The following is a 26,230-nucleotide window of genomic DNA, read 5'->3' as shown; positions in this document are numbered from 1 at the left end:
AGTTGTAGTAAAAGTTGAAGTAAAATAAGGGTATGCCTAAGATTCCTGTTAATTCTTTTATCAGTATTGCTTGCACGGAAAATCTTGTTTACATACAAAAAAAAGAAGAAGAAATTTTACATTTCAAAATCTGCTACTAGGATTTCAGAAAACAGTGCAGTTGTCAGAGAAGACCGAAAAAAAAAAAGTGTAGCTTAAAGATACCTACGATAAATTTACATCAACTGTACTTATACATTCTGAGTCTCAACTCATTTACACTGCTTTTACACCAATATAACCCCGGAACTGAATTCCTGAATTACACCAAGGTAAGTGAAAGTAAAAGCAGGCCCTCAGCAAGGGTCAGACTCACAAATGTGGGAGAGGATCTCCCTGTGCCATCTATCCCTGACCAGATTTCACGATTTTATAGGGACAGTCCCAGTATTGGGGGCATTGTCTTATATAGGCACCCATTACCCCGCCCCCCAATTTTTCACACTTGCTGTCTGGTCACCTTACGTCTAACACCCTGGCACTCAGGAAGGATTCACTTCCAGTGGAAAGGAAACAATGTTAACACTGCCTCCCAGTGGGGTATTCTGCCAGGGAGGAGGGGGTAGGATAATGAGTAGCTTTAGTTTTTGGTCTATTGGAGCCCAGCTTGTGAAGACTGCTGAAGAGATATACTGAATTAGTGCATCCCTCATCTTCCTTGGTCACTTCCATCTTTGTAGTACAGCGTTGCCTGCTTTTTGAATTGTGGCTTAGAAGTTGTGGCAGCTTTCTGCATCTGTAACCTATTCTCCTTGTGAATTTACCATGACTGGGGCTGTCTGAGGTTACGCCACCATAAGCTGCATCTGGCACAAGGACTATAATGAAGAGTTCTTTTAAACCCAAAGACAGTAAACACACCCAGCGTCTCTCAAATTAGTGCAGCATAGTTCCACCCTTGGAATAAAGGCTGCAACCTCCTGTTTTCATATGCACTGCATATAAAGCAAATGAAGACATAAACAACTTACCAGTCTGGCAAACATTTTAAGGAAAATAAAATGTCCCTCACCTGAAAAACATAAAAGGAAGCAAAAACTTAATATTTTCCCCTCAAAATAACAAGTATATAAGGAACTGTGATAATTCTAGGTATCTAAATATTACACAACATTTGAAATGTTCTGCTGAGTTACTGGTGCTGCATAATGCATGAGTTACATATACAAGGGATCTTTTCACATAAGCAGTTCTGCTCACACCCTGCAGTCTACATCCCGGCCAAGAATAAAGAAAAGAAGTTTGCCATCTCTGGACTCTGTGCCCTGAACATTTTCAATCTTGCTTCCCTTTCCATTCCATTTTCAACAACCATGTGCCAACATTTCTTGTAGACAATTTCACCTTCAGTTGTGCTGAGGATCTGCCCACTAATGACCATAATGAAACATGCTTTGTGTGAGAGCCTGTTCATTTATTTTCATTCCCGGGAGTGCCTTTGGAGACCAGTGTTGCAATCACAGCTACTTACTATTTAATTCCCAGCCAAATTTATGGCTAAATTGAAAAATGGATGCAGGCTGCCTGATGCAGGATGCTTTTGTCTGAAGTGTCCTCATGGAATCATTATACTTGCATTAATCTTTAATCTGCAATTAAACAATCCGTTCTATGTAAAAGATAGCTGCAAACAGATCTCTTGAATGTACACTAGACAATATACTTTAATGGGTATGTATGTATGTGTACTGCGGAGGAATTGGGGGAAGAAAAAGTTAGCAGTTAGGACAGAGACTATCGCTGGACTACAGGTCAGCAAAAGGTTACGTAGGAAATGAAAACTCCACCATTGTATTGAATGACTTCTGTGCATTCCCACTACTTAGGGATTTTTCTCCACTGGGTGGGAGACAAATGGTAAAATGGAGAGAGAAGGAAAAAGGGAGAGGGCTGGAAAGAAAATAGAATGGATTAAGGCACAGCTTAACTGATAAATCTGTCTTCGCAGAAAATGCAACCTGCTTTGAATCTGTTTCTTTCCAATTAAGAGCCCAGCTTCGAGCTCCGGCAGATGCTTAATTGGAAACAGAGGCTGCCAGGCAGGCACCAATACCACAATCATTAACAGGTAGTTTTCAGCCATTAAGGTGCTCTTGCTTGTCAATTTCCTTCTCATATACCATTGCCATAAACAAAAGTACCACCTTCCTCAGGGAGGCAAGAGCGCCTCACTGGGAGAAGTGTGCATGCCAAAAACTCTGCTTCAATTTGGAGGACTGAAGTTATTAAATTAGCACCCAAGGGTTTTGATTCAGTGGGGGAAATAATGGGCCTTCCTGTCTGGTGTCAATGTAACATTAGAATGGTACCAAATGGCTATAACAATAGGTAAGCAGAAGGGCATCTGTTTCAGATTTGACTAAAACTGTATAATTATATCTTGGTAAATGATAGTTAGATAAAACCACATATGAACAGACCTGCTGTTAGCTTGATCCAAGTAAGGAACCAACACTTAAAAATTAGTTGAAGCAACTCACAATGCAAACCTGGATGCTACCTTAAGAACTCTACACCCTGTGCAGAACATTCCATAGCAATATAAGATAGTGCCAATAATCCAGGTTTTTAATTATAAACATAAAGGAACAAAACAATTATTGTATTTGGAATCCTTCATTATTACAAGATGTTCCTATTTTGCAATTTTTAGCACTAGCAAATTACATACTATTTTAGCAAACAATTTAACTAGATACATATCATGCAGTGAGGTTTTAAGAGGGCATCCCTATAATATCTCACTAACATGCCATTTACAGATGCAAAGAATTCACTACCATATATCATTTACTGCTTGCAAATCTGGCGCTCTAGACAAACACACTAATTAAAGACAAGAAAGTAAAAGGCAGATATTGATATTAAGTGCTGAAGCACTAGAAAACTGATAACATATATGTGGTTAAGGAGTTAATAAATGATTTAGCTTTGACATGCCATACTCTATGTACACCCAGATAGCTAAAGGCAATCCAGTACTATAGTCTTCTATTATTTTTAATGGGCTAATAAGACATACATTGGAATATGGTCTTACCTGTGAATTGTAGATCAGACATTTCCACTTATACAAGTCCAAATTGTAAAACAAACTTTATAACCAAGAAGTGGAAACAAAACCCCTCTAAATTAGGCAGATTGGAAGTCAAGAGCCCTCCAATATTCTCTAGTGGAATGATTTCTCAGGCCTGGTCTACACTACGCGTTTAAACCGGTTTAAGGAGCGTAAAACCGATTTAACGCCACACCCGTCCACCCTAAGAGGCCCTTTATATCGATATAAAGGGCTCTTTAAACCGGTTTCTGTACTCCTCCCTAACGAGAGGAGAAGAGCTAGTATCGGAATTACCATATTGGATTAGGGTTAGTGTGGCCGCAGATCGACGGTATTGGCCTCCTGGTGGTATCCCACAGTGCACCACTGACCGCTCTGGACAGCAATCTGAACTCAGATGCAGTGGCCAGGTAGACAGGAAAAGCCCCGCGAACTTTTGAAAATTTCCTGTTTGCCCAACGTGGAGCTCCGATCAGCACGGGTGGCGATGCAGTCCGAAATCAAAATAAAAAAAGAGCTCCAGCATGGACCATGCGGATGTGATCGCAGTAAGGGCAGGCAAATCTGTTCTATCAGCGCTCCGTTACAGAAGACGAAATTCAAAATCATTTTTAAAAAATCTCCACACAGATGCCATAGCAGGGACTCAGCGCACTGCTGTGTGACAAGCGTAACGGAAAGCCAAAGAATCAAATGGACGCTCATGGAGGGGGGACTGGAGCGGGGACTGGAGGACTCAAGCAATCCCACAGTGCCTGCAGTCTCCAAAAAGCATTTGCATTCTTGGCTGAGCTCCAAATGCTTCTAGGGTCAAACACAGTGTCCGCGGTGGTTCAGGGCATAGCTCGGCAATTTACGCACCCTCCCACCCTCCCCCAGAAGTGAAAGGGAAAACAATCCTCTCTTGACTCTTTTACATGTCACCCTATCTTTACTGAATGCTGCAGATAGACGCGATGCTGCAGCAGTCAACACCAACATCCTTGCTCCGCCCCCCGCCATGGGTGGCTGATGGTGCAATATGGCTGATATCCATCGTCATCATCAGCCTATTGGTACATGGGGCAGTGCAAAAGGACTGGTAACCATGCCGACTAGCATCAGTGAGGTCGATCAAGGGCGCCTGCTCCTAATTTTTCCTGGTAGATGGTGCAGTATGGCTGGTAACCGTCTTCATCATAGCAACAGGGGGCTGAGCTCCATCAGCCCCCGCCCTTCATGTGTAAAGAAAAGATTCAATTGTCCCTGGACTAGCAGCGGGATGCTGGGCTCCTCTCCTCCACACTGCTTAATGTCCTGTCTGGACTATCATAGCAGCTGGAGGCTGCCTTCCACTAATTTCTCACTAACAAGTCACTGTGTCTTATTCCTGCCCTCTTTATTACTTCATCACACAAGTGGGGGGACAATGCTACGGTAGCCCAGGAAGGCTGGGGGAAGAACGGAATCAACAGGTGGGGTTGTTGCAGGAGCACCCCCTGTGAATAGCATACAGCTCATAATTTCTGCTGGATCTGACACAGAGCAGCTGTGCTCTCTGGTTCTATGATACAGTGGTTCTCTAGTACACTTGCCCATATTCTAGGCAGGACTGATTCTATTTTTAGATACCAAAAAGGAGGGATTGACTCAGGGAGTCATTCCCAATTTTGGCTTTTGCGCCCCTGGCTGATCTCAGCTAGGGGCACTTATGACAACAGCAAATGGTGCAGTGCAAAAGGACTGGTAACCATGATCATCTCATTACCAATTTATGGTATGGTAGATTGTACAGTATGGCTGGTAACCATCTCTGCTGTCATGCAAAAGCAAAAGCATGCTGCTGTGTAGCGCTGCTGAATCGCCTCTGTCAGCGGCATCTAGTACACATACGGTGACAGTCACAAAAGGCAAAACAGGCTCCATGATTGCCATGCTATGGCATCTGCCAGGGCAATCCAGGGAAAAACGCCGCGAAATGCTTGTCTGCCGTTGCTTTCCCAGAGGAAGGAGTGACTGACGACATTTACCCAGAATCACCGGCGACAATGATTTTTGCCCCATCAGGCACTGGGATCTCAACCTGGAAATTCCAAGGGGTGGGGGAGGCTGCGGGAACTATGGGATAGCTACGGAATAGCTACCCACAGTGCAACGCTCCAGAAGTCGATGCTAGCCTCGGACCGTGGACGCACACCACCGATTTAATGTGTTTAGTGTGGCCGCGCGCACTCGATTTTATACAATCTGTTTTGCTAAACCGGTTTATGTAAAATCGGAATAATCCCGTAGTGTAGACATACCCTCAGACACACTAATATAAACATGAAAGTTCAACTATTATTTTTTCACAATTATAAAGATGCTCCACATATCAAAATGTCTATAACTTTTGACATTTCTTTTTAAATTAAGAAATGGACATCCGGATTGCTATATCTGGAAGTAGAATGTTGATAATACATAGGCCAGAACAGCTTCTAATTGTTACTGCATTCCCTGGACCAATCCACACTAACACTGTCTGACTTGCTTGAGACACAAGAAATAACAAATGGAGTTGAGGTGCTCTGGGATACTTACATGACTTAAATAGCTTGATTTATCTGTTTCCATCCACTGGTCAAAGGGATTACCCTATTCTCCGAACTGGTACAGCGAGTACACAGTAGCAGAAATGTACAGTCACACAAATGTTGTCAGTTACTTTGCTATTCAAAGATTCATACCGGGTTAATAAGATTGCAAGGGTGTGACGGAATATATGTAAAGTTACTCTATAGCAAGAAAACCCATGTATTTAACGGATATAACAGAAATCTCACAATCAACTAGCACATAAAATTAGTATTTTCTGGCTATATCATCATTATAGAGGTTTCAAGGCTGTGACATAGTTGTGAAATATGGCTTTCCTAAATATGTGAAATAAACACGAGACATTTTAATTAGGGCTGTTGTTCAGCCAATCGTTCAGACAAACAAGTTTGTTTACATTTACGGAAGATAATGCTGCCCGCTTCTTATTTACAATGTCACCTGAAAGTGAGAACAGGCGTTCGCATGGCAATTTTGTAGCCAGCGTTGTAAGGTATTTACATGCCAGATATGCTAAACATTTGTATGCCCCTTCATTCTTTGGCCACCATTCCAGAGGACATGCTTCCATGCTGATGATGCTCTTTAAAAAAAAAATGTGTTAATTAAATTTGTGACTGAACTCCTTGGGGGAGAATTGTATGTCTCCTGCTCTGCGTTTTACCTGCCTTCTGCCATATATTTCATGCTATTGCAGTCTCAGATGATGACCCAGCATGTTGTTTGTTCTAAGAACATTTTCACTGCAGATTTGACAAAATTCAAAGAGGGTACTAATGTGAGATTTCTAAAGATAGCTATAGCACTCAACCCAAGGTTTAAGAATCTGAGGCTGTGGCTACACTTAGCACTTCAAAGCGCTGCCGCGGTAGCGCTGCCGCGGCAGCGCTTTGAAGCGCTAAGTGTAGTCAAAGCACCAGCGCTGGGAGAAAGCTCTCCCAGCGCTGTCCGTACTCCACCTCCCTGTGGGGAATAACGGACAGCGCTGGGAGCCGCGCTGGGGCTTTGACCACACTGGCGCTTTGCAGCGCCGCAATTTGCAGCGCTGGAGAGGGTGTGTTTTCACACCCTGCTGCAGCGCTGCAAATTTGTAAGTATAGCCAAGCCCACAAGTGCCTTCCAAAGTCTGAGAGGGATGAAGTGTGGAACATGCTTTCAGAAGTCTTAAGAGTTACACTCTGATGCAGAAACTACAGAACCTGAACCACCAAAAGAGAAAATCAACCTTCTGCTAGTGGCATGTGACTCAGATGATGAAAATGAACATGCACTGCTTGGGATCGTTACTGAGCAGAACCCATCATTAGCATGGAAACATGTCCTCTGGAATGTTGGTTGAAGCATGAAGGGACATATGACTCTTTAGTGCATCTGGTAAATAAATATCTTGCAACGCCGGCTACAACAGTGCCATGCAAATGCCTGTTCTCACTTTCAGGTGACATTGTAAACAAGAAGCGGGCAGCATTTTCTCCTGCGATTGGCTGATCAAGTCGTAGGACTGAGTGGACTTGTAGGCTCTAAAGTTTTACATTGTTTTATTTTTGAATGCAAGGGTTTTTTTGTGCATAATTCTACATTTGTAAGTTCAACTTTCATGATAAAGAGACTAGACTACAATACTCGTATTAAGCGAACTGAAAAATACTATTTCTTTTATTTTTACAGTGCAAATATTTAAAATAAAAAATAAATATAAAGTGAGCACTGTACACTTTGTATTCTGTATTGAAAGTGAAATCAATATATTTGAAAATGTGGAAAACATCAAAAATATTTACATAAATGGTATTCTATTATTATTTAACAGCATGATTAATCACGATTAATTTTTTTATCGCTTCACAGCCCTGATTTTAATGGTTTCTACCAGTAAGATTGTAGTCTGCACTAAGTCACCTGTAAAATGATTGAATCAGCTGCCTCTAATGTCACAAACCAACACCTCAACAATAAGCTGTTCTTAGGGGTATCACTCTCAGATGCAGGAAATCTGGGGCCCGATTCTGGCTCTGTTCCCTTTGCACAAATGGGACAGAGAGCTGCATTAATCAGGGATTCCTCTGACGTAAGGAGAATTCCTCAGTGCTGGAGCGCTATATCACTTGCTCCCCCACCCACGTATAGCGAACATTCTTTGGTGGGCGCAGAGTAGCTTGTGGCAGAGCTGGAGTGTTCGGGGAGATTTTGACAAACCAGTAAAGTGCCTAAACCACTATCGCTTGTTGCTAACAGTAGTCAAGTTAGCACGCTGTACTGAACCACTCTGGCTTATTGCTAAAAGTAGCCAAGTCAGCAGGTCGTAAATTGGTCATGCAGCAGCAGCCTCAGTGTAACCAAGGCAGGAGGGGAGGGGGTTTTGGGTGCCACAGACAGGGCAGCTTGACCCTGCGTCCTTCCTGCTAAGAATGTTGAAATTGCTGATCTATGTATTTTAGAAAAACAGGAAGTCTGTCTACATGCGCCCCCTGGAATGTTTGTCAGGGACCCAAGGCATGGACATTCTGGAAAAAAAAACATATCTGGTAAATTGATGACCATAAGAAAATCTCTTGCTTGATCTTTTAAAAACTGCTTGCTTAGCAAGTTTTCTTTAAGGGATATGTGATTGTATTACTAATGTATAAATAAGAGGGAAAAGTTTGAGGTAATTGGACTTCTCAGAAGAGGCTCTCCAGGGACGCTCCCTCTGGATGCATCTTGGGGTCCGCACTGGGAGACGGAAGCCTGGCCAGCAGAAGTCTGTCACAGTGCCACTCAAAAGCCGCGCTCAGCTTCGGTAATTATCGAGGGTTGGGGTGTTTTACTAACCTGTTGCACACATATGTAAGTGCTTGAGACTTAAATCTAAGCTTAAAGTTAAGCTTAAAGCTAAGCTTAAAGTTTAGCTTTATGTGAAAGCACTCTTGTGTTGTCCTGTTTGTGCCAGTCACAGGTAAGTAACTTCCTCTTCTTCTTTGAGTAATGGTCCCTATTGTATTCCACTGTGGGTGATTGATAAGCAGTATCTAAGTGAGAGGAGGGTGGGAGGATGAAAACAGAAGGGTCATGCAGAGAACCACCACGCCAAAGGAGGCATTCACTGCTGAGTCCTGCACCAAGGCATAGTGTGTTACGAACGTGTGGACAGAACTCCATTTGGCTGCTCTACATACCTTTATGAGAGGCACGTCCTGAAGTCGTTGCTTGATCTCTAGTGGAGTGGGCCCATACCCTAGTGTATGGGCCTACCCTAGTTGAAAGTAGATTCAACAGCTGGTTACAGAGTTTAATGCTGCTGGAAATCCATTTGGAGATTCTCTGGATGGAGATGACCTGTCTCCTGATTCTCTCTGCTATCACAATAAACAGTCTAGGGGACTTTCTGATCGTTTTTGTTCTCTGCAGGTAAAAGGCCAAAGCTCATTGGACATCGAGGAAATGGAGTCCAAGTTCCTCTGCAGATGTGTGGGGTTCCAGAAGAAAACAGGTAAGTGAATGGATCACTTATATATGAATCTGGGAGACCACCTTTGATAAAAGTTTTGGGTGTAGGTGTAAGACGACCTTATCCTTATGGAATACTGTAAATGGCAGGTCATCCATCATGGCTCCGCGTTCACCGACCCTTCCTCCTCAAATGATAGCAACAAGAAAGGTGACGTTCATGAAGAGGAGGGACATGGAGCAAGTTGCTATTGGCTGAAATCGGTCTTTTGTTAATACTAAGAGTACTAAATTCAGGTTCCATTGAGGCATGATTGTTTAGAAAGGTGGGAAGGTTCTTAGGAGGCCTTTCCAAAAACTGAGTAATCCGCTGTAGGAGCATGGAAAGTGCTAATCACCTCTAGGTGGACTTGCAAAATGCTGAGGGCAAGACCAGATGTCATTAAAGACTGAACATAGTCCAGGATTAGGGGAATCATCGCAGCTTCTGGTATAACACCTTTATGTTTGTCTGATCTTGTGTAGCACCCAAGGTAATACCGGTAGTGAAGGGAAGGAATAGCTGAGTTGGTCTGACCAGGAGAGAAGGATAGTGTGATCTTGGGAGCAGTAAACGAGGGCTCCACCGAAGCAATACATGGCACACTTGCTGTTTGTCTGAGAAGCAAATAGGTCCCTAGCTGCGCGAAGATATCGTGTAGCAGTTTGTTATGAAGTTCCCAGTCATGATCGATTGCAAAGTGTCTACTGAGTGAGTCTGTGAGCACATTCTGCATCCCCAGACGATAGGCCTTGGATAGGGTGATCTGATTGCTGATGCACCAGTTCCAGAGACTGACCGCTTCTGTACAGAGAAGAGGGAAGAAAGGGGAACTCCCACGCATACATGATGTGGGTCTGTCCACCATAGGAGGGAGGACAGTACCTTGGCTGGGACAGTCAGCAGGAGATTCATGTAGTGGTGGCTCAGTGAGTACACAGATTGAAGCCATGTCTGAAGGCAACAAAGGTGAAGTCTTGCAAAGGGAATCACGTAAGTGCACAAGACTATGTGGCCAAGTAGAGACAGACGAGTGTTGGCTGGTACATAAGGGTTGTGTGATGCAAGCTATGAAGCTATGAAGACATTCATTGCCGGGATCAATGGGAGGTCGCGCAGGTCCCGATGGCATGGAGTATAAGAGTCTCCAGGGAGGGTGAGGAGGTAGTTGCTCCAATGGGCAAGCTGATCTCCGTGGTGATGCATAGAAGAGGTATGCAAAAGGCAGTTCTTTCACCAGTTCCGATTTATCTGAAGAGGAAAATGCAGACTCTGGTTTCAATGGTGGTACCGTCAGAGCCAATGGAAAGGTGTACAGCATATGCCAGGGGTTGAGACCCCCCCCTCCCCATACCACAGACATGAATTGTGGTGGGCATATGAGTTCCCTGGAAGTGGAGGGACCCAATGGAGGAGGAGACTCTGGATCCGGTAAAGCGAAGACATCTTGGGGTGCAGCCAGGGATCCAGATCTCCCCGGCATAAGGGGCTCTCTCTCCTTTCTGGCCACCAGTGCCAGCTCTGAAGTCTTTACCAGTGCTGGAGGCTCTCACATTTTGTGACGTGCTAGAGATGGCAATATTGACAGTCTGGAACTGGTGCATCCCACTGTTTATGGGTCTTCTCATGCCTGTGGGACTTCCAATGTGCTACATCCCCTTGAGCCAAGCTGGTGGAAAGTATGTCCAGTTTCTTTGAGGTGGACCTAGAGGAAGGTGGACTTAGTCCCATGCTTATGGGAGTGCTTCCTAATCTCCTGACTCGGCCCTGCCATGGGGTCTGTGGGAGTGGCTCCACAGGTACCAGAGTCGAATGTAGTAGCAACAGAAGGTTGCATTCCTTGCTGATTCAGGCTGATATATGGGGTAAGGAGGTGTGGGGGTTCCCCAGCCTGGATCTGATTGTGGTCTCATGGTCATCTCCACAAGATACATCTGGAGAAAAAGTGCTCAACCTTCTCAGGTACGGGTGGGAAAAGATAGACAAATACTGCACCTTGCCATGATGTGAGCTTCTCCCAGGCAGTAGAGACAGTGGTGGTGCTCATTGCTGACTGAGAAGGACCACGTGCAGGAGATGCAGAGTTTGAAACCTGGAGTTCTGGGCATAGTTCAGTACTTGAACAGGGTACGGGGGCAGAGGGAGAAGTCCCTGCACTCTATTCTAAACCGTTAAAACCAGTAACCTACTAAAACTAAGAAAATAAGTAAAACTGTTAAAACTATGCCTAATACTGATACTATATACAATTAAAAGTATTAGAGCTGCATCAGAGACGAGGACACTGGAGGTTCTGACCTGGACTATGAGGTGATGAGAAGGAACTGGAGACACGGTCAGATTGCCCAGCCTCTTATCACATTGGATGGAAGCACAAGGTGATTCAGGGTGCATGCACGGGCCAACGGACACTGCTTTCAAATTTTCTGACTCCGGGCGCATGGTGCACATGTGTAACCCACAGTGGAATATAACAGCGACCATCACTCGAAGAAGAAAGATGCTTTAGAATCACCTTCTCCATCCCAGGTTCTATGCCAAGCACAGCTTGGTCAGTTCCAAGGATCACAACCCTGGGTTCTATCTCCAGTGGAGGAAGCTCCTGCACCATATGGATCAATCTCTGGTTAGAAAATGCTATTCAAGTAAGAAGTATTTGTAGGATAGGGCCCTAAATGCATACGGGTTTCCCTACAAGGTTAAAATTCAGTGTTTTGAGCTATCCCAGATACACAGTGGACTGTATAATTAAATGAGAAGGAAGACAGAGAACTGCAGTCTGGTTTACATTGGAGAACTGTTCGGTTGCTGCACAAGAGGAAAGGATATTATCATTATTATTTGAAATCTGTATTGTGGCAATGCCTAGAGACGTCAGTCTCAAATCAGAACCCCATTTTATTAAGCACTGTAAAGAGCCCTAAAGAGCTTGTAGTCTAAATATGTTTGGGAGAAAATGGGCAGACATAACAAAAAGACAAGGGGAGCATAAGGGAACAGTGATTAAGGAGGTGATTAAGATTTATTAGTGTACTAAGCAGTAATCACAGCACACCTACCTAGCCATTCTCAAGTGTTTTGTAGGAATTTAGTACAGATATGAGAAATCATACAATATAGCTCAGCCTGAAAAATGTGTGTGGTGCCATAAGGTTCAGGAGGATTATTGGTCTCTGCTATTGTTACTCACTCTCTGCCATTCTGAGTGATGTAATACAGCAATTCTTGTCTCTTTTCTTTGTAACCGTCCTATATTCATTTATAGAATATTAAATTATTATTCTTGAGTTCAAAAAAGTTTCTTTTTTGTTGTTGTTGCTGCTATAGCAAACAGAACTGTAGAAAGCACACAGCGGGATGTGAGACTTTTTTCAAATCCTAATGTAATACTGTGATATCCTTAAAAAGACATTTCAGGGTTCTGATGCTAACACAACACTTGAACTCGACGCTCATGGTTATCATATCATCCAAATCCTTAGATGTGATTGTGGCCATATAGTTCTTGGTTACCTGCATATTAATTCTCTCTCTCTCTCCCCTTCATACATTATAAAGCAAAAGCTTTACATGCTGAGACACGCTGCATATCCTTAAGCAGTAACGTGATTTCTTCAAGATTAGTTGACTATTTGGCAGTGTCAAATTTAAACCAGAATATGTGCTGCTACACATCTGTAAATTACACTGCACTCTCTCTCTCTCTCTCTCTCTCTCTAAGCTTATCAATGAGAGAGACGTAGTGGGTGGTCGTTCGGGCTGCACTCTGTGCTTCCATATACTACTTAACAGTCTGCACCATTTTAACCATGAAACTGCAAGGATAAAGAGGGAAAGGTTTTCCAATCAGGCTGCACTGTTTAAATAGACACACTTCCATGTTCTGTACATTACTGAAGGACGAGGAGTCAATATGAAAGATTAAACTGTTTATAACTTAGAATATTCATAAATCCATTAATAAGTAAGCACATGCCCTATTTGCTGTTCTGATTTCAGCAATAAATTAAATCGCAAAAGGATAATCAGAGAGAGGTGAGAAGGAAAACACCAATCAGTGGCACTGGATCAGCTTCCATGGTTTAGAACCTTGGGAGCACTTTATACACAAAAACATTTTAACCAAATTATTCCTTAATGACATAAGGTCTGATCCAGAAAAGCACCTATGCACATGCTTAACCTTAAGTGCATGAGTAGTCCTTGTGAAATCAATGAGCAAGCTTCAAAAAAAGGAGACAAGTGATGTAGTGATAAATGTATTAGCTTGTTTAGATAACCTCACACCTATAGCATTATTATTGAAAGCCTGTTAGGGATCATGGTCCCACTGTTCTAGACCAAGGTACAACCATCAAGGTCCCTTCCTTGAAGACCTTGCAGCAAATCAATGCTCATTAGCCAAATTATTCAATCACATACATCCCTTAAAAAGTGCAAAAGAGTGATGGAAAAGGAGAATATTTTTCTACCTATTTCTTTTTTAAAGTAAAACATTTCGGCATTTAAAGTTGTGTTCAACAGTATGTTTAAATGCATTTACTGAATTTACTGTGACTCTAACCACCTCCGGGCATAAAACACGTAGCGACTCTTGTGAATAATGGCAATTTAAAGCCAAGCTTCTCAGACTCCAGCATTAATTCTTTGAAGCTGCCATAGACTATGGAGAACCCAGCAACTCAGGGAGAGACATGGTTTGTCAATTATGTGTACTTTTTTCCTAAGGAAATCAGAATTTTGAAGTCTCTGTGTTTAACTGAAATGCCACTGTACTAATGGGCTAGCTTTTCCATTGGATTTGTGTCAAATTCAAAGGGCAACTGGTAGAATCAGGACAGTTTAGGTTTTTGAGCGACCGGTATAATGAGAGTTGTTAACTGATGTTCTTCTGATGACTTACTGTTGTGACCCTGGGCACTATGCTAATGTTATGTTCAGAGTACAGACAAGAAGGCTTATTGGGGATTTGTTGGAATAACAGGTATATGCACAATTCTGAAGGCACAACACAGCACCTGCCTTTGAAAATATTGGCCCAATGTGTCAAAAACATATTCTGTTATGTTTTCTCCTCTAACAACTGAGGCATATATTCTCTGTATTATGGTGGCATGCTAGAGAAATACACCTTCTTAATATTTCTAAGAGCCTGCTCAAAAACCTAATGAAGTCAATGGAAAAGACTCAGAATGACTTCAATAGAATGTGGATGATGCCCTATGTGCATTGGCTGAATACCCCAAAACACATTCACATGTTCACATATATAAACAAAGCAAAGACACTTCTTGCAACTACTAAAAGAGGAAAAAAGCAGAGAAAAAACAGTCAATTCATATAAAAATAAATGGGAACCTTGCATTTCTGTGACAAATGAACATATACACACAAACATATACACACCACTTTGTGCAAATAATAGGAAAAAACTTTAGCTCTACTCTTATCTGCTTTATTTAGGTTTTATATTATGCCTGTTGTCATAGTATCTGAGTGCCTTTGGACAATACATTAAGCTGCATAACTAGGCATGTATTGGGCCTAGCTTACAATCATAGAGAGAGGGACAGAAAAGACTTATTAGGCTATTAAGTCCATTCTGTTGTCAATGCAGGATTGTTCACTATCTGTTCTGGGCTTTGCCCTTCCTAGTTTTAAATGCCTCAAGTGGTAGAACTTCCACCACTGCACTTGTAAGATTATTCCACATCTGGGAAATCTCACTATTAGGTAATTTCTTTTACTATTCAATCTAAATTTCCATTTACAACATTTTACCACATTGTATCTAGTTTTACCTCGTTGTACCAGTTAATGCAGCTGTTTACACCAGTGGACGGAGGGTATAAGGTACTACATTGTGATTTGCCAAGTTTTCACACCCCATTTTGATAGACATCATTGACTGCACAGTGAAGAACTGGGTCAAATATATAGTTCTCTGCTTTACTGATGTTTATACCTTTCAGACACATTATATCCATGCTTACTTGTAACTTCACCAAGCTACACATATGTAGGGTCCAGTCCTGAGAGTTGCTCTGCATCCTCCCTACCAGTTGACTTTCATGGGAGTGGAGGGAGCCCAGAACTTCTCAGAACTGGGCCCTTAATCTTTCTTCAAGTCAGGGCAATCAGCCTCTTAACTTCTGTTGCTTTTCTCTCTAATTTATCAAAGACTTTTCAATACCAAGACACCCAGAATGGACTGAAAGATTCAAGGTGCTGTTTCAAAAGTAGCGTGGCTGTATAATGAAAGCCTACCAGCTTCCTGGCCACGAAATGCATCATATGTGATCAGTACATTTCTACTTGTTTTTTTGGTACCATATCAAATTGCATAATTCACGAGGCTGCGTCCATGGACACCTAGAAGTATAACACCAGTAAGCGCAGGTTACTGAAAGAGGAAAGGAAAACTGACCAAGAAAATGATACTTGCAGAGAAAAGGGACAGTCAAGAAATTGTGGGTTACTTATGACATCAGTGAGGTTCCTTCCTTGCTTTTGTGTCTCACTGACTTTCAGGACAGTGCATGGGAAATGCATACAAATCCTGTGACCATCATGCATATGCATCATGCAAGTCCTGTATGCACTGTGACTTTTTTGCATGGAGAGAGTGGATGATACAAGTAATGGATCTTCTGGTAGATCATAATTTTAGTTGAAGTTGCAGCCTGCAGCTGTCTGTGGGTCATGGATTTTTATATTCCTGGTGTGTGTGTGGAGGGCGAGGGGAGGGTTGAAGACTGAAATATGTTTACCTGTGTAATCTGTCATTAAAAGCAATAGAATTTTTTTCAAAGGAATGAGGTAAGAACACAACACTGCATAAAATGTATCCACTTTTCAATGAAAGTACCAATGACATGAAAAATCTACTCTTATTAGTGTTAACTTTTCACACTTAGCCTCCAAAAATGTCACGTAAAGTAGCATGCAGATACCAGGGCCGGCTCTAGGTTTTTTGCCACCCCAAGCTCCGAGAGCGCAACTGCCCAAGCAAAAAAAAAAAAGAATGGCCCTGGAATTGTGCTGCCCAAGCACGTGCTTGCTTTGCTGGTGCCTAGAGCTGGTCCTGGCAGATACTACTTGTGTAATGCTGTAACTACACACATTACAGGTATGTATACAATATAATTGACTGTGAGACATTCCTTTATGCATTTATATGAAAGATGCTACCCAAAAAACAGCATTGTGAGTACTGATGTGTGAATTATGTTGTATATATTACTGCTACAAATAGATTTTTCCCCAGATAACAAACATTAAAATTTTTAACAGTATTTCACATACTTTCAAAAAGACAAATAAAATGAGGCTCTTTTGCTCACCATTCTCTGCTTTTTTTATTGCGTAAATTTGAAACTTCCCAAATAAAATCCTATACACAGTCTTCTGTTGCCCTTAGATGTCATTGAAATGATACTAATAATATTTGTAGTTGAGTGTGACATTCAGCCATCAGGAGCAAAGCAATTTTGCACTGTAATGCAAATGACTGCATTCATCAAACGAGCTTTGTTAGTTATTCATTGTGTTCCTTATCATTCCTTTCCAAAACCCCAGTGCCTCTGCAGTGAGCACAGAGGTGTGTCAACAGCAGCATCAGCCACTGTAAAATGTATCCTTATCAGGCAGAGCAGGGTGCAATGGGAATGACCTGCCAAGTCACAGCAGCCTCTCTTGTCTTTCCAACCCTTTTGTGGCAGTGTGGCTCTTTGTCCTTATTATGTGATCTCTCTCTCTCAGCGTTGCTCGGAGTGCAAGACCCTCTTCTACATCTGGAAGAATTATTTGAAATGTAAAGGACTCTTGAGAGCTTTATGTGGTGTTGTTGTAGCTGTGTTGGTCCCAGGATATTAAAGAGACAAGGTGGGTGAGGTAATATCTTTTATTGGACCAATCTCTCTCACCAACAGAAGTTGGTCCAATAAAAGATTACCTCACCCACCTTGTCTCTCGAGAGCTTTGTAATACCCCCCTTCTTTCCTCTGAAATGGACCCTTCCTCCTCTCTCCCCCATCTTACCTTCCACATGGCCAGGCTTTTAAAAACAGTAGCAACGGAAACCACCCAAAGACATCGTGCATATCTCAGCAGCCCAGTATGGCTGTGAAGACTGAAAATGATATTGACAATTTTAGAAAGGGACATACACTCACTGACACAGACAGGGACTTGGGGCTTTTTTCATTAACTCTCTCATTGCTTAACACAGTTCAGCATATTATCCTGTACCTCCAGAGAAAAGCTTCTTGGGGCTGGGGCTGGAGATTAATCCCTCTGTAATTTCTTCTGCTCCCGGCTTTACTCACTGCCAAAGGATTTTTGTGGAAGAAAATGGCAACTTTAATGTCTAACCTAGGTGTGGAAATGGCCTTAATAAAACTGGGATAGTCGGGGCCACATGAATAATTACTACAGACCCATTTTATTTAATGTAATGTACTATAGGAGGGTTCATGCCACATTGTAATTAATAGAGTTTGGAGATAGTTTTAGGAGATTCTCCACCAAAATAGTGAAGCCTCCAGGAGACTCTAGTCAGTTTAATCTTTAACCCAAATGTCAGAACAGCCTATTGAAGGCCCTGGCCTGGTTCTCTCCAGTATAAAATGCAATTAAAGTGGGCATCAAGTATGCTATCATGAAACCACATTTTGGTGATACTGTCATATACTCTGCAATTAATGTTTTTATAAGGTGGGTTTTGTGTTTTGCAAGAATTAGACAATAAATGGACAATTATTAATCTGCAAATATACTGATCCAAATATGATTATTTTTACACCTGTGAAAACAAACCTAGTGACACTTTATGTATGTACAGAATTGCTGTAACAGCATGAATAACGCCCACAAAAAGGATTTGATTACATTTCCTGCTTTTTCAAAGTTAAAGTATTGCAAAGAAATAAAATATTCTCTCTGCACCTGCAAGCTAAACTGAACCCAACAGTTATTAAAACAAAAGCTTTTCTGCACAAGAGAAACTGAAAGTACTGACATTTGGAAAAACATAAATACCAGCATTCACTCCATTGTGAAGAAGGAAATTAGGCATATTTATAAAGCTTGAGTTGACCTCAGAAATTAAAGATGTTTTTCCCTTGATTCTGTATACAATTATAAAAGCAGAACTTTTAAATGTATTAAAATTTAAAGGGGGTATTATTGATGCAATATATTTTTTATTTAAATTATTTTAATAGATTATAATAAGATTAGGCCTTAACATAGGTTGTCATAATTTCAAATAGATTCAATTTTAAAAGAAAAATGTATTTAATTTAAATTTTTAAAATGTGGGTTAAGTTAAACAAATCAAAGGTTTATTTTTTAAAAATCACTGATTTGTATTTACCCTGAGCATTTACTTGTATGATTTTTTTTTCTGGGGGAGGTGTTAGTCAGGAAGGGATCAGCTAAAGGGAAGGGAAAGAAAGTGAGCGGGACAGGGCATGAGAGGAGAGGGGAGGAGGGGCAAGTGTGGAGTGAAGCTGAGGTGAAGGGACTGTGAGGAAGAGGAAAGGAGCAGGTTGGAGCAAACAACCAGTCAGCACAGAGCAGAGGAAGTCCAGTCAAAATGGTGAAATATTCTCTGCTTTGGCTGCTTCTGCAGCTGCTCCTACCAGAGTCTCTGGCTTGCTCCTCTCAGTAGTTTTCCCCCAAAGCCACATGGGGACGAGAGACACCTATTTTCCCCCAAGAGTATGTGTGTGTGTGGGGGGGTCTCCCCTATTCAGTTTGAGAAGCCTCATGTGGGTCCCATTTTACCCCCATTCCTACGGAGTACAGTACTCCCAATGTAGCAGAGTATCAGGGTTATTAGAACTACTAATAAAGTGGATATCTATTCACTTATAAACTCATTTGGCTATATTGTTGTTTTCTTAAAAACCTGTAATTTACTAAGTATTTTTTTCTTGGCTTATCCCAGTTTGAATAGAGTGAAATTCACCCCCATGTAGAGGGCCAGCCAAGGCCTATACATTATTATGCTGTCGCCATCTGGTATTAATTGACCATTACCACAATAAACGTACATTGCCATTCTTGCTCATAGTTTCAGCAAAGTGCCCAAGTACTGAAATTAGCTTGGAAACAAATACTCTTTCACACCTACACGTGGTCTTGCCATGATAGGATTGGAAATGCTTTGGTTGCTACAGGATTTCACTTCCCAGGATGGTTTATATAGCATCATTCAAAAGGACTGGAATTTTCAAAGCCTAAGGGAGTCGTGTGCCCAAAACACATTGACATTCAATTGAGTTGGATGCCAAGCTCCAGAGGATGCCTTTGGAAATCCCAGCCTAAATTCTACAGGAAAATAATACGTAGTAACTTCAAGTAAACCCAACAAAATAATATATATTTTACAGAAAAAATGGTGGTGAGAAAAAACTTCTCATCAATATACATGGAAACCAGATCTGAATGAACTCTCCTCTGACATTTAGTGATGAACTGCAGGAAGAGATTGCAGGAGCGAATTTGTATGGACACATCTACTCTGCCTATGAGTTCAGCACACAGAGTTGGCTGGTTTTGGGGTTACAATTTACTTTAGTATTGAATGCAGGGGTAATGAAATGTTGTTATCCTTATTAGAACATAAGAATGGATATACTGGATCAGACCAATGGCCCAGCTAGCCAACTATCCTGTCTTTTGACAGCTGCCAATGCCAGATGCTTCAAAGGGAATGAACAGAACAGGGCAATACTCAAGTGATCCATCCCCCGTTGTCCACTCCAAACATCTAACAGTCAGGGGCTTAGGGACACTCAGAGCATGGGGTTTCATTCCTGACCATCTTGGCTAATACCTATTGATGGACCTATCCTCTATGAACTTACCTATATCTTTTCTAAATCCAGTTATAGTTTTCACCTTCACAACTTCCCCTGGCAACGAGTTCTGCTGATTTACTGTGTGTTGTGTGAAGAAATACTTCCTCTCGTTTGTTTAAATGTCTGCCTATTAATTTCATTGGGTGATCACAGGTTCTTGTGTTAAGTAAATGAGCAAACAACACTTCCTTATTCACTTTCTCCACACTATTTATGATTTTATAGACTTCTATCATATCCCCCTTAGTCGCCTCTTTTCCAAGCTGAATAGTTCCTGCCTTTTTAATCTGTCCTCATATGGAAGCTGTCCCATACCCTTAATCACTTTTGTTACCCTTCTCAGTACCTTTTCCATTTCTAATATATCTTTTTTGAGATGGGGTAACCAGAACTGAATGAAATATTCAAGGTGTGGGAGTACCAGGGGTTTTTACTGCAGCATTATGATATTTTCTGTTTTATCTATCCCTTTCCTAATGGTTCCTAACATTCTGTTAGCTTTTTTGACTACCATGGTTGCACACTGAGCGGATTTTTTTCAGATAACTATCAATGATGACTCCAAGATCTCTCTCGTGAGTGCTAATAGCTAATTTAGATCCCATCATTTTGTATGCATAGTTTTCCAATATGCATTACTTTGCATTTATCAATATTGAATTTAATCTGTCCATTCTGTTGCCCAGTCACCTAGTTTTATGAGATCCCTTTGTCTCTTCGCGGTCTGCTTTGGACTTAACTATCTTGTGTAATTTTGTATCATCTGCAAACTTTACCACTTCACCTTTTCAAGATAATTTATGAATATGTTGAACAGCACTGGTCCCAGTACAGATCCCTGGGGGACATCACTATTGACCTCTCTCCATTTTGAAACCTACTATTTATTCCTACCCTTTGTTTCCTATCTTTTAACCTTTCCTCTTATCCCATGATTGCTTAGATTGCTTAACAGCCTTTGGTGAGGGACCTTGTCAAAGGCTTTCTGAAAGTCCAAGTACACTATATCCACTGGATCATCCTTGTCCATGTTTGTTGACCCCCTCAAAGAATTCTAATAGATTGGTGAGGCATGATTCCCCTTTACAAAAGCCACGCTGACTTTTCCCCAACAACCAGTTTGCCTGGGACTGAAGTTAGGCTCACTGGCCTGTAATTTCCAGAAACGCCTCTGGAGTCTTTTTAAAAAATTGGCGTCACATTAGCTGTCCTCGAGTTGTCTGATACAGAAGCTGACTTATGCAATAGATTGTCTTCCACAGTTAGTAGTTCTGCAATTTCATATTTGAATTCCTTCAGAACTCTTAAGTCAATACCATCTGGCCCCGGTGACATTATTATTTATCAATTTTTTTCCAAAACCTCCTCTATTTACGTCTCAGTCTGGAACAGTTCCTCAGATTTGTCACCTACAAAGAATGGCTCAGATGGGGGAATCTCCCTCACATTCTCTGCAGTGAAGACAGATGCAAAAAATTCATGTAGCTTCTTCACAGTGGCCTTGTTTTCCTTGAGTGCTTCTTTAGCACCTCAATTGTCCAGTGGCCCCACTGATTGTTTGGAAGGCTTTCCTTTTTCTGATGCACTTAAAAAAAATTGTGGTTAGTTTTTGAGGCTTTTCTTAGTTCCTCTTCAAGCTCTTTTTTGGCCTGCCTAATTATACTCTGATACTTGCCAGAGTTTATGCTCCTTTCTATTTTTCTCAGTAGGATTTGACTTACAATTTTTAAACAATGCCTTTTTCCTCTGCTTCTTTTACTCTGTTGTTTAGCCATGGTAGCATTTTTTTTGATCTTCTGTGCTCCTCTGGCCTTTCCCCAGCCCTGCTTCACTCTCAGTACCTTTGCTACCAACAAATTGGATTCATTTAAGATTTTTACTAAATTTCTTTCTTTCACATTGTAGCGGGGTGGTTACCCGCTCCAGCCCTGACAGGGTTAAGGCCAGCCCTGGGAGAGGGCTGGGGCTGTAAGGAAAAGCCCAGGCTGCTTAGGAAAGCAGGCACAGCAGGTCCTTATAAAAGGCTGCTAGCTTGGCGCTAGAGTAGCTCTCTCTCTAGTCTTGGAGGGAGCAGGGCCTGGCTGTTGGTAGCAAAGGTACTGAGAGTGAAGCAGGGCTGGGGAAAGGCCAGAGGAGCACAGTAGCTCCAGGCTGGCGACTCCCCAGGCTGCAGGGCCTGGTCCTACGTCCACCTGAGGTACTGGGTGGTAGAGGAAGACAGCAGGTCCTACCCCCTTGCCTGTGATGACAGGCTCTTATACTGCAGTCTGCTCCAGGGAGCGGGGGCTCATTGCTGACTGGCAGTAGCCACCGGCTGAGGCAAGGTGAGATTAGGGGGTCGGAGGTCCCTGGGGAGGAGAGACCCTGAGAGTGAGGGGTTACTGCCAGGGGGCAGCACCCCAGATAACAGGGCACCGGAGTCCAGGAGGGTCATGGGGGGGCAAGTGGTAGCAGGACACCAGCCTGCAGAGGGCGCTCCAATGGCTGGAGAGCTAATTCCCTGAGATGACCAGCAGGAGGCGATGCAGGGGTGAGTCCCTCATCGTGACACACATACAGTGCCACCCCCCACCAGCATGATCTATTCTATCATTCCTATATATCTTATACCCAGGTATTGCAGGGTCGCATTGATTGTCATCATTCTACCAAGTTTCTGTGATGCCTATTATATCAATATTCTCATTTAATACCAGGTATACAAGTTCACCCATCTCAGTATTTAGACTTCTAGTATTTGCATACTAGAAGCACTTACACAATTTGTCACTTTTTAGTTGTCTGCCTTCATGTCATGTAATTGAATGGGACTCTTTTCCATTTGACTGTTTCACTTCGGTTCCTACCTGTGCTTTATCAACTCCTATCCTCTCCTCTTTACTAGGATATTGAGAATCCCCTTTGAGATGTCTTTTTCCAAACCATGTGCGCTCCTCCACACCTGTCGGCTTTCCCCCTGCCCTCTTTGACCTTTTTAAATTTTACATGCCAGCAATCTAGTTCCATTTTGGTTTGGAGCCCATCCTTCCTACAAAAGCTCATCCTTTCCTTAATAAACCTAAACCCCTCCTCCTCACACCATCGTCTCATGCACAGATGGAGACTCTGCAGTTCTGCCTGTCTAATTGGTCCTGTGTGTGGAACTGAAGCATTTCAGACAATGCTACCATGGCAGCTCTGGACTTCAAACTCTTACCTAGCAGTCTAAATTTGGCCTCCGGGACCTCTCTCCTACCTTTTTCTATGTCACTGGTATGTATATGTATCACAACCACTGGCTCCTCCTCAGCACTGCACATAAGTCTGCCTAGATGTCTTGAGAGATCTGCAAGCTTTGCACCTGACAGGTTATTCACCATGTGGTTCTCCTGGTCATTACAATTCCAGATATATGTATTTCTAATGGTCAAATCCCCCATTACTAATACCTGTCTCTTCCTAATAACAGGGGCCTCTCCCCTAGAGAGGTATCCTCAGTGTGAGAAGTTGCCATGACATCATCTGGAAGAAGGGTCCCAACTATGGGATCATTTCCCTCCGCTTCAGTTTGCTGTTCTCCTTCCCTGAGACTTTCATCCTCCTCAACAGCACAGAGGCTGTCAGACCGGGGGACAGGGGGAAGCTGCTCTACTGTGTGCCAGAAAGTCTCATCTATATACCTCGCTGTCTCCCTTAACACCTCCAGTTCAGCCATGTTGGTCTCAAGCACCCATAACAAGTCTCTGAGGGCCATGAGCTCCTTGCACCAAATGCACACACATGCCACCTGGCTACAAGGCAGGTAATCATACATGTTGCATTCCGTGCAATAAACTGGATAGCCCCCACTCTGCTGCTGAACTTCTGTTGCATTCATTTCTTTTTACTCCTTCAGAGGTTTTTGTTTGGTTTGTTTGTTTTTTGTGGGTGGTGTTTGTTTTTTGCAGAGAGGTGTTTATTGGCCTAAATTCAGAAAATGTTGGGTGTACCTGGCTCTCTTATTCCCTCTCCAAACTCCCTTGCAAACCTCACCCATTTGCTGCTCCTGTTCGCTAGCTCCTCTGATCGCTTAGGAGCTGACTTTAAAAACCACCTATTCTCCCTGAGTAGCCACTCTGCTGGTTAATGGATTCTAAAGGGATTAGAGATCAAAGTCTCATTAAGAAGCTCTCAGCCTTGCCTAACAGGCCAGTAGGCTCAGCGCACAGTCCCCCGAAACAGACCACACTCTATACTATAGTCAGGCAATAAGCACACAATAAACAAACTAACAGACAACAGACTCCTCCAAAGGGTCACTAGTTGCTCCTCTTTCACCTGGACAATTCCCTTGCAACCCCCCCGTCTGCTGCTCCTATTCACTGTATGAGTAAAGGGCAGCAGAACTGTACTCAGCATGTCCTGATTGAGGGGATCATCCTAAAATGAATCTCACTTGCTAAGCAGAGGGGAAGGAATGTCAAATCCCAGTGAAAATGAGAGGGGGAGGGGACAGGTATCCCTACCTGATGATGTGGACCGCTGTCTAAAGAGTCCTAGATGCCAGTTGACCTCCCACCCCCTCTAATGTTTACAGACAGCTGACTGCACTCACTTGAGAGTCCTCATTTCCATTCAGTGTTTACTAAAGCTGAAATCACTAAGGAGCAGAATTAGGGGCTAAACTTCAGGCTTGGTGTGGTGGCAGTGTTGTGAAAGACAACTAAGTGGCAGCAGCAGCAGAGAGGTTCCTCACCATCCAGTGAAATCACTAAGAGCTGGGCTATGTGGGGGAACCTCAGACTGCAGAACTGCAGAAATCGCAGTGAGCAGCGAGCAGCAGCAGTGAGAAGAGTGGCATAAATGAGAGGTGGCAGTGAGTGGCCAGCCATGGCAGCCATAGCAAACTAAACCAGACTGCTGCAGCAAGTGGTAGCAGAGATGAGCCAGTTGCAGAGGAGGTGACACCAATGGAAGTATTGCTCAATTCCCCTCCCCCGCCACCTCCCACCCCCCACACACTGCTTTTCAGAGGTAAGAGGGCTCTAAGCATATGCACAATGGGCCCAGACATTTGATGGCATCATCATCAGCCAGGTGGAGAGCTGGTAGCCCACCGCTGAAATAAGTCAATGGGCACTCGTCAAGGATATGCGACATAGTCTGAAGATGACCACAACTGCATCACAATGTTTAAAAAGATTGGCTCCACAGTTGTCCTGTCCTGTTTGAAACTGGTTCATAAATGACCACAGGTGCCTTGGCAGGACAAAACCTGGTGGACAGATGGTTGGGTCAGTGACGAGACAGTGATTACCAACTGCTGTTGCTGAGCTCTCGTTGCACCAAGCAGATTCCACCATCATGCCTTGTGGTGGCATAAATCCATTGTGGGGGAAATGGATCAGCATTCATGTCGTGCTCCCCATCAGTGCCCAGCCCAGGGAATCTAATGATCCAACAAGCAGACCAAATTCAGCAACGAATCTTAGTGACATGCCGTCTGACTCGAATCCCAATGTATTGCCATCCTTCAACTTTCAAGCCATTGGACCAGCATTTCAGCTTAATGTTGAGGGCCTGTCAGCAGCCAAACACAGGGGTGGGAGGTGAATCCATGTGAATGCACCTCTGAATTCTGGATCTTCGCTGACTAAAATTAACTAACTGTGAGTGGGGTGCAGCAGAGGGAAAGGGGAGTGGTGTGTGAAGGGGACATTCATTCACTGGACTTTCACACCTCAGGATAGAAAACTGAGGCAACGGACACTGCCCAACAAAGCGTGTGTGGGGTGTTTATTTATGGTTACATGCTTTGGAATGTGATTCTGGTGTTTTTCCAAATTAATGCTGGGTTCCCTTTCCTGTTTAACAAAGGTTTTTTTCTGTTATATACAGACTCAGTGCTTGGGTATTGCCTTAGAAGTGCCGAGGGGTGGTGTTTAGTTTACCCAGATTACCTGAGGGGAGGCTTGAGCAAAAGGGTTTATATATATAAATCTTACCTAGAGTCAACATATAGTTGCCTACAATATGAAAATAACCCTAGCATCTAATAGGATATTTTAAATGAATTCTGGGAGAAACAACACACGGGACATAAACAATGGTAAAATATTTGGGAAAAGCAAACTGTTCTTCATATCCAGATCTGAACTGGTGAATGGTACAGGGAATGTAATATGGCTATACATTTCACAGCTGTAAAAGGGGGTATAAATGGTATAATGGTACAGCAAAATATGAAGACATACTTGCAAAAAT

At 42.7% G+C, this 26,230-nt stretch overlaps 1 protein-coding gene across 3 annotated transcripts in view; it reads right to left on the bottom strand.

Annotated features, from left to right (window-relative positions):
- PDZRN4 (PDZ domain containing ring finger 4) overlaps positions 1-26,230 on the bottom strand; it is a 386,159-nt gene that overhangs the window by 114,212 nt on the left and 245,717 nt on the right. The window contains exon 1 of one of the 3 annotated variants that reach the window (XM_045002237.1): positions 1,011-1,032. The exons of the other annotated variants lie outside the window; for them this stretch is intronic. Within the exon in view, the coding sequence (XP_044858172.1) occupies positions 1,011-1,025 (15 nt within the window). The 5' untranslated portion in view covers positions 1,026-1,032. Of the gene's footprint in view, positions 1-1,010; positions 1,033-26,230 lie in introns of those variants that run through there. 3 annotated transcript variants of the gene reach the window in all.

The sequence above is a fragment of the Mauremys mutica genome, chromosome 1 (genome assembly GCF_020497125.1).
Source record: "Mauremys mutica isolate MM-2020 ecotype Southern chromosome 1, ASM2049712v1, whole genome shotgun sequence".
Classification (NCBI taxonomy): domain Eukaryota; kingdom Metazoa; phylum Chordata; order Testudines; family Geoemydidae; genus Mauremys; species Mauremys mutica.
This window is presented reverse-complemented; position numbering and strand designations above follow the sequence as displayed.